A 13,408-nucleotide genomic window follows, 5' to 3' on the forward strand; every position below is an offset into this window, starting at 1 on the left:
CGTCAGGCTCAGCGGCCCGGGCTGGCTTAGGCATTGGGTAGTGGAGCTGGAGGCATGGCGGCGGGTGCAGTTGGCAGCGGAGGAGGACTGCAATGTACGCCGCCAGCTGTGGCAGCGGCCTGGGAATGGCAAGAAGAAGGACCAGACGACCTGGCGTCCTCTGGAACCAGTGGCCACGGACTTGCTGGTGCTGACACCCAGTGACACCAGAGTTCTTCAAGTGCTACTCTGATATCGAGTTCCGCATTACATGTGCAGGGCAACCAGTTACTAGGTTAGGTTATGGCGAGAGCAGATCGGCGCTCACTTACAAGTTCCGGGACCTGCAATAGGTGAGTATATGGGTTTGGGGGCATGGGACCGACTTGGGCGGGGTGTGGGGCCGCTGGTTTCGGGGTTGGGGAGCTAGGGGTTTTGGGCGGATTTGGGCGGTGTTGGGGAAGGGGTTTGGTCAGCGATAGCTGATAGAGGTTACATGTGGGACGACAGCCGTGGACGAAGCCAGGGCCCCAAAAACAATTTGGTCAGCGATAGCTAGTAAATAATAAACGGGGGTTGAGAGGGGTTTCAGTGTGGGTGGGTGTGGGTGCACTGCACACGTGTGAGGCTGCCGTGTGGTCGCGATGGTATGGCAAATTTTGGAGTTTTGGAGGTTGGGGTTTTGGTTGACAGCTAAGGTACTGTAGCTAATATACTATAGCTATTAAAGTATAGCTGCATTTCGCCTCAAAAGTTGAAAAATCGCGAGGCAGCTGCACATACGAACACATTGCGACCCTGCTCACTCGCCCGCCTGCTTGCTACTTGTGGCTGCTAGGCCGGAATTGATTTCGCGAGTAGCTACGTAGCACTCGCTTGCACTCCGCGCGGGGGTTACGATGGCGGTCGCATGAAGTTGGGGGGTTCGCGTGAGCTGTCCATCGTCGGGCGGGTTGGGTGAGAGGAGTGGGGGAGGACGTCGCAGCCCACACCGAGCAGTGTGGGCTCCTCGCATATCCCTCACTCAGCGAATCGCCGTTCAATGCGCACAGCGTGCGACAAATTATTTAAGCCAGCGCGCCCCATGTCACATTGTTGTGCACATTGCAAGTGACACGCTCGCACGCATCGCCACGCATCCCCTGCCTCGCGTTTCCAGCCCCTCTCGTTTCACACCGACGTCGCTAGGCCCTCGGCCCCGGCGCGCTTCCGTCGACTGAATCTTTCTATCCAACTGCGGACCTCTGCTCGCTAGGGCGCGCTGCCAAGGTAAGGTTGTGCAAACGCGGCAGGTTGGGGTCGGAGCGACCTACCAGCCGCGATGGCTGCTCACGCACCTTCCCGGCCCCCGCGGCTCGCCCGCTTTGATTCTATTTCTGCAGATGTATCCAAACAACTGGGATGACTACATGGTGAGGCATGGGTGTATAATTGTGGGCGTTTGTCGGCTTTGTGGCTATGGTGACGGGTCCATGGGGCGGCACTCGAGCCGGAGTCCTGCTGCCGGGGCGATCTGCTCATTAGCAAGACCTGCAAATGGATATCAGTATTCACGCTTCTGGGAAAGTTTAGAGTTTGACGAAATGCTGCGTCGGGCTGGCGGGCTGTCGGGCCGGATCCGCAATTGCGAATTGCGAAAACCTTTTATTCAGTCATTTGCATTCCTGCTTCTAAATACTGTAAAGACCAGCTCAACTTCATGGCCAGGGTACAGGCAGCGGTCGTCTTCGCTCGAACTTGGCACATTTGCGACTGAAATGACTTTCTCGCGCTTGGCCCTTTGCGTGATGCCCGCAGTGGCTGGTGATTGTGGGCGCGCTGGCAGCCTTCTTCATGGCCTATGGCATTGGTGAGCCTTCAATTGAGAATTTCGAGCTTGCCATGCCGGCAGGACTGCCGCGGCTTGACGGGGGCTTGACGTTCTCACCGCTTCTTGTTTTCCCCAGGTGCCAATGACGTCGCCAACTCTTTCGGAACCAGTGTCGGTGCCAAGACCCTCACTCTGGCTCAGGCAGGTTCAATACCGGCTCCGCGCCACCTATCCGGTTCCAAACCCACCCTGCACCTGCCTGCTCGCCCAGGAGCGGACCAGCCAGCAAGGCTAGGTTTGAGTCCCATCTATGACGTTCCTGATACACAGGCCTGCTGCATCGCCGCCATTTTCGAGTTCGCTGGTGCAATTGGCCTGGGCGGCGAGGTTGCAAAAACCATTGCAGGTGGGGCCGTCAGGCTGCATGGGTTGCCTTTGCGCGTGCCCAGCCCTTCAAGACATGCACGACATGATTGAAGCGCGCCACGATTCCCCACCACGAATCAGGGTTCCTCCGAGTTCTTCATTTGAGTCCCAGCTGACCCACATCCCATCCACCACAAACCCGATGCAGGCTCCATCGCCCGCCCCGCGGCCTTCCAGAACAACCCCGAGCTGTTCGCGTACGGCATGATGTGCTCCCTCATCGCCGCCGGCACCTGGGTGATCATCGCCACCTACTTCTGCCTGGCCGTGTCCACTACACATGCCGTCGGTGAGTGAGTCAGCGGGATTGTGCCACCACCTAACAGAGCTGACTTGGACGCATGAGCAGGGATGCAAGCCCTGCTGTAAAGGGGGGCTAGTATGCGGTTGTCACGGTCTCGGGCACGGGCACAGGCACTCCAAGCCCACGGTAGCTTGCTTTCCTAACACTACTCGGCTTGTTTCGTGTGTTCTTCTGCAGTTGGTGCCGTGATGGGCTTCGCGCTGGTGAGTGCGTGTTTGTCAGCTGCCTGAATGGTTTACGCACGAGGGCGCTATCTGTAAATGACATGTGCGTGGGTCCGGCAATCAGACACGGACACCGACGACTGTGTCGTCTAACGTGCCGTACCGTCTGCATCGACGTGGCGCAACAGGTGTGGGGCGGCAAGGGCGCCGTTGTGTGGAACGACCATAAGCCAGAGTTCCCCTACTCCAACGGCCTGGTGCCGGTCATTTGCTCCTGGTTCGTGTCGCCCGTCACCGCTGGTAAGTACGCGCTGTCGCAGACACCGCGCGTACGCTGCCCCTTGAGGTTGGGGGTTCTAGGCAGGGTTGCACGCCTGCAATATGGCGCTCCATAGCGCCTGCACCTGCTGTACCCTGAGTCCACCCTCGAGCCTCCTCGCGCACTGATACATCCAACTTAGCATGCCCCACTTCTTCGCACACATGCGCACAGGCATTGCCTCGTCCATCCTGTTCTTCCTGAACCGCATCTTCGTGCTGCGCCGCGAGCGCAGCACGACCTTCGCCATCTGGGTCTTCCCCGTCCTGGTGTACCTCACCGTCTTCATTAACGGTGCGAGTCATTCAGCTTGTATGGCGCTGCGCGCCGCGTCGCGAGCAGTGCCGCCCACTGATGCGGGCTGCATTAGGCAGGCATGGCCGCAACTCAAGACTTGGAAGACCCCTGTGTGCGACGCCAAGCAATTACCTACTCGAACGTGGCCCGCTATTGCATACCACGCAGTGTTCTTTGTCATCTACAAGGGAGCGAAGAGCGTTGCCAAGTGGAGCCCGAACAAGTCGGCTTGGGTGGCGGCGGTGGTGGCTGCCGGTAAGCAACACACATACGATACGTAATGGTTCCCACTGGGATCTACGTGGATACCGCCCGCCCCGCTCCCCGTTACTGACACATGACCTGCCCACAGGCGCATTTGCTCTGGCCGTGATCCCGGGCACCTGGCTGCTGCGCCGCAAGGTCGCCCGCGACATGGAGGAGTGAGTCTCGGTGTAGCTTGTGGTGGTGGTCGCTTAACAGTTACACGAGGCAGTGGCATCGCCACTACGTGGTGGTCGTGATGGTGGCCCGCTGTGTGGGCCGCTGGGTGGGCGTTACCGTGCGTGCATGTGTGTGGAAAACGCGTTCAGACGGTATGCTCGCTCGGGCAAGGTGCAGGACTGCCAGTGCAGAGGTTTCGCCGGCTGCGTGGCTCTGGACAAGCAGCAAACCCACACCTCTCACACCACACTAGCAGCCACTCAATGCCCCATGTACACTGTGCACTTGTGAACACACACAGGGCCGCGCAGAAGGCCGCGGACGCGGAGGCCAACACCGGCAAGCCCAAGACCAGCGACGACGGCGCCGAGGCCGCCGAGGACGGCAACGCCTCCAAGGCCATGCAAATGTTCAACTCGCTGAAACGCGCCGCCACCCACGGCCTGCGTCAGGATATCCACGAGGTACGGCCTACACGGCAACAACACTAACACGCTCGTACAGCATGGACCGAGGAGAGGAAGACAATGCTGTGTGATGTCGCGCCTGCTATATACCGTCGCTCGACCGCATGCCGCCAACCAGACGCCTTGCCCTGCTGGCGGTGGCTGCTGCCCCATGTCTCGCATTGCCTATCTCGACCTCATCCCCGCCCCCCCTGCCCCCTCGCTTGGTAACCTACACGCACAGAAAGTGGAGTCCGACCGCGACTTCCACGACCTGCACGCTGCTGCTGAGGTGTTCTCGCCCGAGACTGAGCAGGTCTACAAGTACCTGCAGGTCAGTGTGCGCGTGGTGTGGAGATGGAGCGCGTGATTAGATAGCGCGGCCCTGAGAAGCAGCAGGTTACGCACGTTGTGCGATCCGTACCTGTTGCGGTTGGGACCACAAGTCAGACAGCTCCAGCAACAAGCTCGCTCTCGCTCGCTTGCTGCTGTCGGTCCGATTGATCATTTGGAACTGCCGACGCAACAGGTGTTCTCCGCGTGCGCCGTGTCGTTCGCGCACGGTTCCAACGACGTCGCCAACGCCATCGGCCCCTTTTCCGGCATCTGGCACGTGTACAAGTGAGTAGGCGGCGCACGTGCCGCGCAGCGCACGCGTGCATGCGGAACACTCTGCTGTCGCGCAGGGCCTGTGCTGTTTTCGGTCGGAAAGGCTTGACTTGCTGTTGTTTGAGGCGGGCTCTCAACACCTTCGACCTCAGAATCATATCGTAAGCCGCGCGCCGCAATCACAACGCATGTATGCAGGTTCTGGAATGTGTCCTCTAACGGCGAGACCCCCGTCTGGGTTCTGGCGCTGGGCGGTGCCGGTATTGTGGTCGGCCTGGCCACCTACGGCTACAACATCATCCAGACTCTGGGTGTGGGCCTTGCTAAGGTGCGTGGTGCGTCCGTGTGAACAGCCTTCTCCCGCACGCCACCCTCGTAGGGCTTCGCTCCCCCTGACCTCCACGCGCCTGCACGCCCGCCGGATGACGTCCCACCGCGCGCCCCGCCCCTGCCAGGAAGTCTTCAAGCTACACATATATAATCAACCCACATCACAACACCCATGCCGCCCTTCGCTCGGTGAATGAACGCAGATGACTCCCGCCCGTGGCTACTGCGCTGAGCTGGCCGCCGGCATCACCATCTCTATCGCCTCCGTGTACGGCCTGCCCGTGTCCACCACCCAGATCATCACCGGCGGCGAGCTGGGCGTGGGCCTGGTGGAGAACATCCGCACCGGCGTCAACTGGAAGCTGCTGGCCAAGGTGCATGTGCTCGCATGTGCAGGCTGTGGTGAAGAGATGGATCGCATGACTGTTGGGTTTTATCTCAACTGGTTCACTCACGGGCACCTCAAAACGCGCGTACGGTTTCCTGCCGCCACCGCCTCTTTACCTGCCTGTCTGCTGCGCGCCGCTCGCAACCTGCTTGCCCTAACTCGCCCCAAACTTACGTACTTGCAGCAACTTCTGGGCTGGGTGTTCACCCTCATCGTGGCCGGCTTCCTGTGCGCCGCTCTGTTCGCATACGGCGCCTACGCGCCCTCGCTCACCATGGCCAAGGACATTGCGGTGTACCAGAACGTGAGTGGCGCTGTGCGGCGCGTGTGTATGTGAGGGTGGGGCGGGGCATCTGTGATACATGTGTGCTCGCCAGCCACAGCAGGGGCCAGAATCGCATCCGGTGTCGCTTTTGACCGTGGAGGCACTGGTTACCGTCGCCGCTCCTGCCTGCTGCCACTTCGCGCATTCTATGCTAACTCGCCCCGCCCCACCACGCTGCCGCCCCGCCCTGCGTTTGTACGTTACGCAGACGATGCGCGCCGCCGCCACCAACCTGAACAAGCTGATGAACGTCAGCAACTACGCCGTGGGCGCCACCTTCCCCACCGCCTTCGACAAGGGCCTCAACTCCTCCATCAACAGCAACCTCAAGACGTTGACCAAGTGGGTGCACGGGGTCGGGACGGAGCGGGGCGGGGGAAACGCGTTGTCATACAGCTTCACGCCTTAGCTCATTGCGTTATCCACACGTGTCGCCGGCACCTCACGCGTGCGCAGCTCATTGCGTTCGCCGTAACTGCCGTTCCCTCGCATCAATCTGCCCCCTGACATTTCTTCCATCCTCCATCCGCCTCTCCGCGCAGCATGTTTAACACCAAGACTATCGGCTACGTTGACCCCTACCAGCTGGGCCAGCAGCTCAACACCTCCATCGCCACCTACCTGAACCAGTCCGTGACCGTCACCGGCTTCAACCGCAGCAGCCGCGCCTACGTGCCCGCCGGCGCCGCCTACCCCGACACCACCATCCAGGTGCAGCCCAACCAGTAAACAGTAACCACCCCGGCCCGTGGTGGTATGGTTCGGGGCTTCGGTGAACCAACTGTGGCAGCCGCTGCTGGTCTGGTGGGCCTGACAAGCGGTTGCATCAGTTGCATGCTATCAATTTGATGGATTGCGTGTCATCAGTGATCGACTGGGTTGGGTAGTGGGTTTACATGGACAAGCCCCGCTCCCGCGATGCTTGGCGAGCGCTGAACAGCAGGTGATAGCATGTGTATATCGATTGAGGAGAGCAGAGGACCTATTGCGCAGGGCTGCACTGGCCGGTACGGCGCCAGACCTACCTGAGGTGCGTGGCCTCTGTTGTTTTCTTCAGCATTAGAGATGCTTAAGGTAGCAGGGATTGCCTGCTGTGACCGAGCGGATGGAGCTAATGCGGGTGCAGGTTGCCCCGCTGTCTGGCTGCCGTTGCAAAGACCGTGAATGGTGGTGTGCTGTTGGGTATGAACAACGTGCTGACCATGTTGTCCTGCGTACAGTCTATGACGGGTGTGCCACTCTTTGAGGGAGCTGTGTTTGTTGAGCGCGTGCTCTTTCAAGCGGAATCGTGTGACTAGCCATTACAATTTAGGATGCGTTGACTATTGCACATTTGGCAATCCTTGCATACATGCGCCATGACAAGAAGGGACAGTCCTGCCAAGCAAGGGTGCCCCGCACCCAGGTCCTTGTATGCGGTACACTCCGTCCTATCCCCTCGTTCCTGCAATCCCTGCCAACATTTCTATCTACTACAACACAAACAATGCCGCTGTAACAATGCGTCTGCTGCCCTGCGAGCGCACACCCAAACCCTTGTTGCTTCGTAGCGTAGCCCTACCTGCTGGGCCCTGCCCCCACGCAGACCGCCAGGACCGCACGCATCTGTGAACCCAGTAACTATCCATCACGGGTCTCCTGCTCCCCTGCAATAAGGGCCCCTGCTCCCCGCCAGTGCCGCCAACTACGCCCCAGCTCATCATACACCTTCCAGCCAGGGGTGCTCCCAGCCACTACCTACCACCGCTGCTGCCTGCGATGGCGCTAGCGGCACCTCCTGTCACATACTGCTCCAGTAGGCCGCAGGTGCTCAGCACGCGGCTGACCGCCTCCGCCTGGGCGTATGACGCGAACTGACTGCCGCCGCACACGGCCACGGCGCGGGCGCTGGCAGTGGACAGCGTCACACAGCCCCTACAGCCATGGCGGGGGATATATAGATGGGAGGCGGCGGAGAAGTGGGAGAGGGAGAACCAAAGCGTCGTGCCCAGCGAGGCATGCGGGAAGGACTGGGAGAAAGAGGAGGTGGAGTTGCAGGGAGTGGCAGGGTGGAGAGTGGGGTGCACTTCTGTACCGGGCACGACCGTTTCACGCCGGCATAGGGCACCCACCTGCGGTCAATATTGATGGCGACGGCATAGGACTCGGCGTATGCGCTCGCCACGTCACCGCCCTGACAGAAGGCCACCGCACTCGCCTCCGCCAGGCCGCTCTCGGAGCTGCCGCCCTGAGCCGAGGCCTGTGTGTTTTGTGATAGACGGAGGCGCCCCAGCACATTTAATGAGTGGGCCCAGTGCAGGTGGCGGGGCCCGCAGCGCCCGGGTCGAGCGGGCGGAGGCGGCGGTGTAGCAGATGGCTTCATTTGATGGGCAAGCGCGAAAGCCGCCCCGCTCCCATGCAGCATGGAGGTTTGCTTTTTTGGGGTATAAGTGCATCGTCGGTGTGCAGCAGCGGCGGCGGTGCTGGATGGCCCCCGCTCCCCTGTGCTCAACGGCCGCGTGCTGGTGCAATTCTACTCATACGCGCCCCTACCGTCTCGCCCGACCGACCCACGCACCGCTGCAAAGGAGGCGCCGTAGGCCTGCACCGCCGAGCCGCCGCCCTGGCTGATAGCCCAACCCGTGGCCAGCGCGAAGGCATTTACACTGCCGCGAGCCTGCGCGTCTGCGAACGCCTGTGCCTGCGCCTGTGCGAACTGCTGTACCTGGCCGCCCGACACCGCGCCCACGGCGGCGGCTGCCAGCGACGAGGCGGCGGCGGTGACGTCCACCACGGCCGCCGCCACGGCGGTTGCCGCCACGGCGCCGATGTTGCCAGCGCCCAGAACCTGACGTGTTTAATTACACGCACAAGGAAAGAGGGTCGAACGGATTTGGAGCGAGATGCTGCTGGTGGGTGTTCATGGTTTGCGTGGTGGCGGTGGTGCGTGGTGGCTGGTGGATATGGCGGTCGATCGGCTGCAGGATGACCGTGAGACTGGGTCAGATGTGGGGCAATAACGAGCGCGCATGTGCCTGCACCTGCACCCTGCACCCTGCAGCATGGTAGAGACCCGCCCCGCCCGCAGGGGCCCTGTGCGTGCCCTGCCCACGCATCGCCTGCCGCCAGCCCCCGCCCACCACCGGGCATGCCCCCAAGCCCCAATCCACGCACTCACGCACCTGCAGCAGCGCCTGACCGGAGTCCTGTGCCCCGCCCTGCTGCGCCACCTGCACCAGCTGCTGCCCCGCCGCCCGAATGCTTCCGTCGTTGCCGCCGCCCGCCGCGCGGATGGCTGCCAGTGCCGCGTTCCGGCGGTCGTTGCCCAAACCGTTGTTGCCATTGGGGCCAGCAGGCCTGTCCTTGTCCTTGTCCTTATCCTTGTTGCCTTTTCCATTTTCAGCGATGCTGCCATCCCTGTTGTTGTTGCTGCTGTTGTCAGCAGAAGTGCCGCCGCCGCCACTGTTCTGCGGCTGAGTCTGCTGCTGGCCTCCGCCGCCGCCGCCGCTGCCGGGTCCGAAGGGGAAGAAGGAAGGCACGCCACCGGCAGCCTGTGCGCCGCCTGCTGCCGCGTTCCCGCCGCCGCCGCCGATACCGACTCCGATACCGAGGCCCGGGCCCAGCGGTCCCCCGCCGCCACCACCACCACCACCACCAGCGCCGCCGCTTCCACCTCCACCCGTCCCCGCGCCCCCACCCGCATTTCCACCACCGAAGCTCACGCCGCCTCCCGTGGGGCCGAAGTTGACCCCGAACGCCGGCAGCTGCAGCAGCGCGCGGCGAAACGCCGACCGCCAATGCGACGCCGCCTGAAGCGCGAGGGTGTCGCCGCCGCTGCTGCACCCCAGCAGGGAACCGGCGGCGGCCACACCGCCCAAGGCTCCTCCCGCAGGTGGCCCCCGGGTCAGCGGCGGCTGAGCCAGCGCACCACCAACGGCGCCGGAGCTGGACGAAGCAGCGAATTGCTCGCTGACCCGCTTGAGTTTATGCCAGTGGCCTGCCACCGCCCAGTCGCCGCGAGCTGCGGCTGCGTGAGGAGCAATGCAGCAGCCGGCGAGTAAGGCGAGTAGCAGCAACAGCAGAGGCGGCACCGGCAGTCGCCGCGCCGCCGCGCATTTAAGCTTGGGTTCCTGAGCAGCAGCCATTCTGAGCGGCAAGTGGCTTTTGACAATGGAGCGAGGAAATGACGACCTTGGAAGCAGACAAAAGCAAGGCGATCGCACACCCCGGCGCCGTCTGACCCGCGTCATCAGCGGTGCGTGGCTGAAAGAACCGTGGACATGGGATAGGACCAGACTCTTTGAGGCATGAGCGCCTGGGCAACCTGAGTGCCGCATATGTGGTCAAGATGCACTTGCCAAACACACCTTGCCGCCCCTGGTGCGGCGGGTGACTAGGCGCGCCTTGCAAGCCCCAAAGCCCGTGCACTGCGTTGTTCGGGGAACCTGCGTGTGCGCTCCTTGCGCACGGTGCTTCGCCCCGTTGCCGTTGAGCAAAACTGAATGCCGTCCATCGACTGAGCCCACCAACATTGGAGTTACATGCTTGTTGTGTTTCGTCTGTTGCTGGCGACAATGAATGCCATACACCCCGCACACTCTCACGGCTAGCGGGACACATGGAGTCAAGGGACGCCTACTAGCTAACCACGGCAATCATCGATGGTGGTGGTGATTGTGTACGTGGCCCCCCAGCATGGCAAGGCACCAACCTCGCTTGGGCGGGCTGTAATTGAAATGCAGTTCCACTGGCCGCATGCCGTGTCATCGCCGTGCGCCTACCTCACCTACGCTTTGGGGCCTCTACAACAAGGGGTGTCAGCTTTGTACAGCTGGACAAGGGGTGTCAGCTTTGTACAGCTGGAAAATGGGCTGAGCCCCCGTACGCTTGGGAGTTAATAGGCGTGTAGCGCCCCGTCAGAGCCTCCATGCCACTACGACGCGCAGGCGCATCGACTGGGACACTCGGGTTGGGGCCGTGCGGGATTTCCCGCGCCACGCATGCGTGCCATGTCACGTTCCCAAACACCCCACGCATTTCTTTCGCCTCCTGCCATACTCAACACCTCCCCGGCGCCTACGCTCAAAGGGCTAGGCGCGGGGCGGGGGCGACCTCGGGGCTCCTCGGCATTCTGGCGCGTCGGCAGGCATGGTTCAGCAAGTCGCTCAGAAGTTTCGATATACTTCCCCGCTTTGCTTGCCGCCAACATAGTTTGCCTTAGAGACTGCATATCAGCGGGCACCGTATGCTTTCCTCGCGACCTCGCGAAAGTCATTTGTCCATGGACGCGCGAAGGCACTTCTCGCTCCGCCCGAATTTTCCCTGCCACCTATTTACATGCAATATACATTAACAAATACTAATACTAGCAGTCGCGGTTTGCCCCAGTATGCTATGTTTTGCCGACGCACGTTCGCCCGGACGCGGAGGACGTTCGCCCGGACGTTCGCCCGGACAGGACGTTCGCCCCCCCCTGGAACGCTGCGCTGGGGGGGCTCAGCCCAAAAACAGGTTTAGCAGCAAATTTGCTAGATCCTGACGTTTGCCGCCGCGTACCCGGTATTGCACATCGGCATCCACCCCGCTGGATCACCGCCAACCTACGCCAACTTCCACAGCCGTCAACCTCGGCCTGCTCGGCGGCGGGATCAGGGGTAACCGGCCTACGCAGGGAAAGGTATGAAACGAGGGAATTGAACAGCGGGACACGGATGGCGCAGGTCCAGGAACAAGGTTAAGGCGAGGAGGGAGGCTCGGGATTGGGCGCGTGTCGCCTGCATGGGCGCCGAGCCCCTGTCCCCATCACCGGATAAAAGCCATCGAGCTGTGCTCATTTTGCACATTCAACAGACGCAAAGACATCTCGCAAACAGCTCTGACGATTACTACTCAGCAACGATTTATCGACGGCAAAAAGAAGAGCATTTCTAGGGCTCTTCGCGACCACTCTCGATTCTCACCGCATGCGCCTGATATCTGTAGCAAGTACCACCACTGACACGGATTAGCAGCTTCTAGCGCGAATCCGTCCCGGGCACAGCGGGGAGACTCCATCAAGCGAAAGAGTTGCGCTAGCAGCACGATCGAGTTCTGCACGCCGAGAGTGCTTGGTGCGGTCAAGAGCTACTATGGTCACATCACGGTCAAGCGCAAATGCACCGGGGCTTGACTTTGAGCCGAGCCGACCGTTGCAGGTGAGCACCATTCTTGTTCGGGCAGGGCCATTTAAAGCCTCGAGCAGCTGCAATAGGTATCAGATACCACATGCAAAACATTAGGCTTCTGATGCGGGCTAGATAGCGTTGCAAGTTTCGGACCAGTAGTGCGCTCGCTTCCTCGGCCCTCCTTGCTCTGCTGCGGCCACACTAGCTGCATACTATTGCTGCATGTATTGTCTCGTAAAATGCGGTCGGTCAACAGCTTTGACCGAAAGCGCGTGCCTTTCCGGTGCGCCCGACTTTTTTGCCTGAGCCCCCGACCTCCAGCCCGCACCTCCTCGACCCCCTCCCGCTCTCTGCGCCCCGAGCCTTGTCCTCGTCCCGTGCACTCACGGCTTGTCCGCCCCCATCTATCCTTTCCCCCCGATCTCGCTCGCACAGGACGCCTGGCGCCACACGCCCCGCAGCCAAGGCCACGGCTCTGATGAGAGTGAGCCCTACGCCAACGCCCACCAGCAGGAGCAGCAGGAGCCCGCCCCCAGCGCCTGCTGCTTCCCCCACAAGTCCTGCATGCGCTGGTGCTATGCCAGCTTATCTGCTGGCTGCAGGAGCGCCCCCTGCCAGCTTTGCCATGCCTATGACAACCACTGGCGCCCGCAGAAGCCGCCCGGCCTGCCCAAGGCACCGAAGCTCGTTGCCCCGACCAAGCCCGCCACCGCTGCAAGCTCCATCTCTACCTCCACCGTCGCCCACATCTCGACCTCGCCGCGATGGGGCGATGAGGATGAGGACGAGGCTGACGGACTCGACCTGAGCGACCTCTTTGAGCAGACGCCCTGGGTGAAGCAGGGACTGGCGGAGCTGGCCGCGGCCGAGCAGCAGCAGGCGGAAGCCGCGGCGGCCGCGCCCGCGGCAGCGTCAGAGTCTGGCGGCAGCAGCAGCAGCAGCAGTATTGCCCCTCGCACCAGCATTAGCAGCAGCGGTGGCGCGAGCAGTAGCTGGGCGGACGAGGTTGAGGCTCATGAGGAGGCGGAGGAGGAGCTCGACCTTGGGTCGCTCGCCGACTGGATGAAGGAGGGCCTGGCGGAGCAGGCGGCGGCGGCGGCGGCAGCTGCCAGCGGCACCAGCGGCAACCCCAGCGGCCGCCGCTGGGCGGATGAAGTTGAGGAGGAGGAGGACGGCGATTTCGGCGCCTACCTCGCCTCGCTGTCGCCCTGGATGGCAGAGGAGATGGCGGCGATGGCGGAAGCAGAGGCCGAGGGGGAGTGCGTGCTGGCGGCGGCCGAGGAGGAGCAGGAGGAGGCCGTCGTCACTGAGCGGGAGGACGCGCCTGACTCGCCGCTTAGCTCGTGCTGCTGCGCCGTGCCGGACAGCGCCCGCACCAGCCGCACCGCCAGCAGTTGCAGCCTGCTCTCGGTTGCGGCGGCCGCAGGCAGTGAGGCGCCGCAGCA

The 13,408-nt window shown here is 62.1% G+C and overlaps 3 protein-coding genes across 4 annotated transcripts in view; 2 read left to right on the forward strand and 1 right to left on the reverse strand.

Annotated features, from left to right (window-relative positions):
- The first annotated feature begins 706 nt into the window (after nt 1-706).
- On the forward strand, nt 707-7,330 carry CHLRE_16g655200v5 (uncharacterized protein). Of its 2 annotated transcripts, XM_001698149.2 has the most exons (19): nt 707-1,248; nt 1,362-1,391; nt 1,777-1,828; nt 1,926-1,990; nt 2,120-2,195; nt 2,364-2,504; nt 2,697-2,722; nt 2,872-2,983; nt 3,177-3,296; nt 3,468-3,554; nt 3,652-3,721; nt 4,024-4,186; nt 4,413-4,502; nt 4,698-4,789; nt 4,976-5,105; nt 5,311-5,481; nt 5,680-5,799; nt 6,029-6,162; nt 6,363-7,330. In XM_001698149.2, the coding sequence occupies exons 2-19, from the start codon at nt 1,389-1,391 to the stop codon at nt 6,547-6,549; spliced, it is 1,839 nt and encodes a 612-aa protein (XP_001698201.2). In that variant the 5' UTR covers nt 707-1,248; nt 1,362-1,388; the 3' UTR covers nt 6,550-7,330. The 2 variants fall into 2 exon arrangements, with proteins under 2 accessions (XP_001698201.2, XP_001698200.1); XM_001698148.2 differs by lacking the exons at nt 707-1,248; nt 1,362-1,391 and having other exon boundaries at nt 1,657-1,828.
- Nucleotides 7,331-7,350: 20 nt separating this feature from the next.
- On the reverse strand, nt 7,351-10,076 carry CHLRE_16g655250v5 (uncharacterized protein). The gene is made up of 4 exons (XM_043070878.1): nt 8,982-10,076; nt 8,378-8,647; nt 7,932-8,059; nt 7,351-7,734 (listed from the first exon to the last, which is right to left on the reverse strand). Exons 1-4 carry the CDS (start codon nt 9,942-9,944, stop codon nt 7,554-7,556), a joined length of 1,542 nt encoding a protein of 513 aa, XP_042915520.1. The 5' UTR covers nt 9,945-10,076; the 3' UTR covers nt 7,351-7,553.
- Nucleotides 10,077-11,656: 1,580 nt separating this feature from the next.
- Nucleotides 11,657-13,408, forward strand: part of CHLRE_16g655283v5 (uncharacterized protein) — a 2,020-nt gene continuing 268 nt past the window's right edge. The window contains exons 1-2 of the mRNA XM_043070879.1: nt 11,657-11,993; nt 12,399-13,392. Of these exons, the coding sequence (XP_042915521.1) occupies nt 11,928-11,993; nt 12,399-13,392 (1,060 nt within the window). The 5' untranslated portion in view covers nt 11,657-11,927. The remainder of the gene's footprint in view (nt 11,994-12,398; nt 13,393-13,408) is intronic.

This window comes from Chlamydomonas reinhardtii, chromosome 16 (assembly GCF_000002595.2).
Source record: "Chlamydomonas reinhardtii strain CC-503 cw92 mt+ chromosome 16, whole genome shotgun sequence".
Lineage (NCBI taxonomy): Eukaryota > Viridiplantae > Chlorophyta > Chlorophyceae > Chlamydomonadales > Chlamydomonadaceae > Chlamydomonas > Chlamydomonas reinhardtii.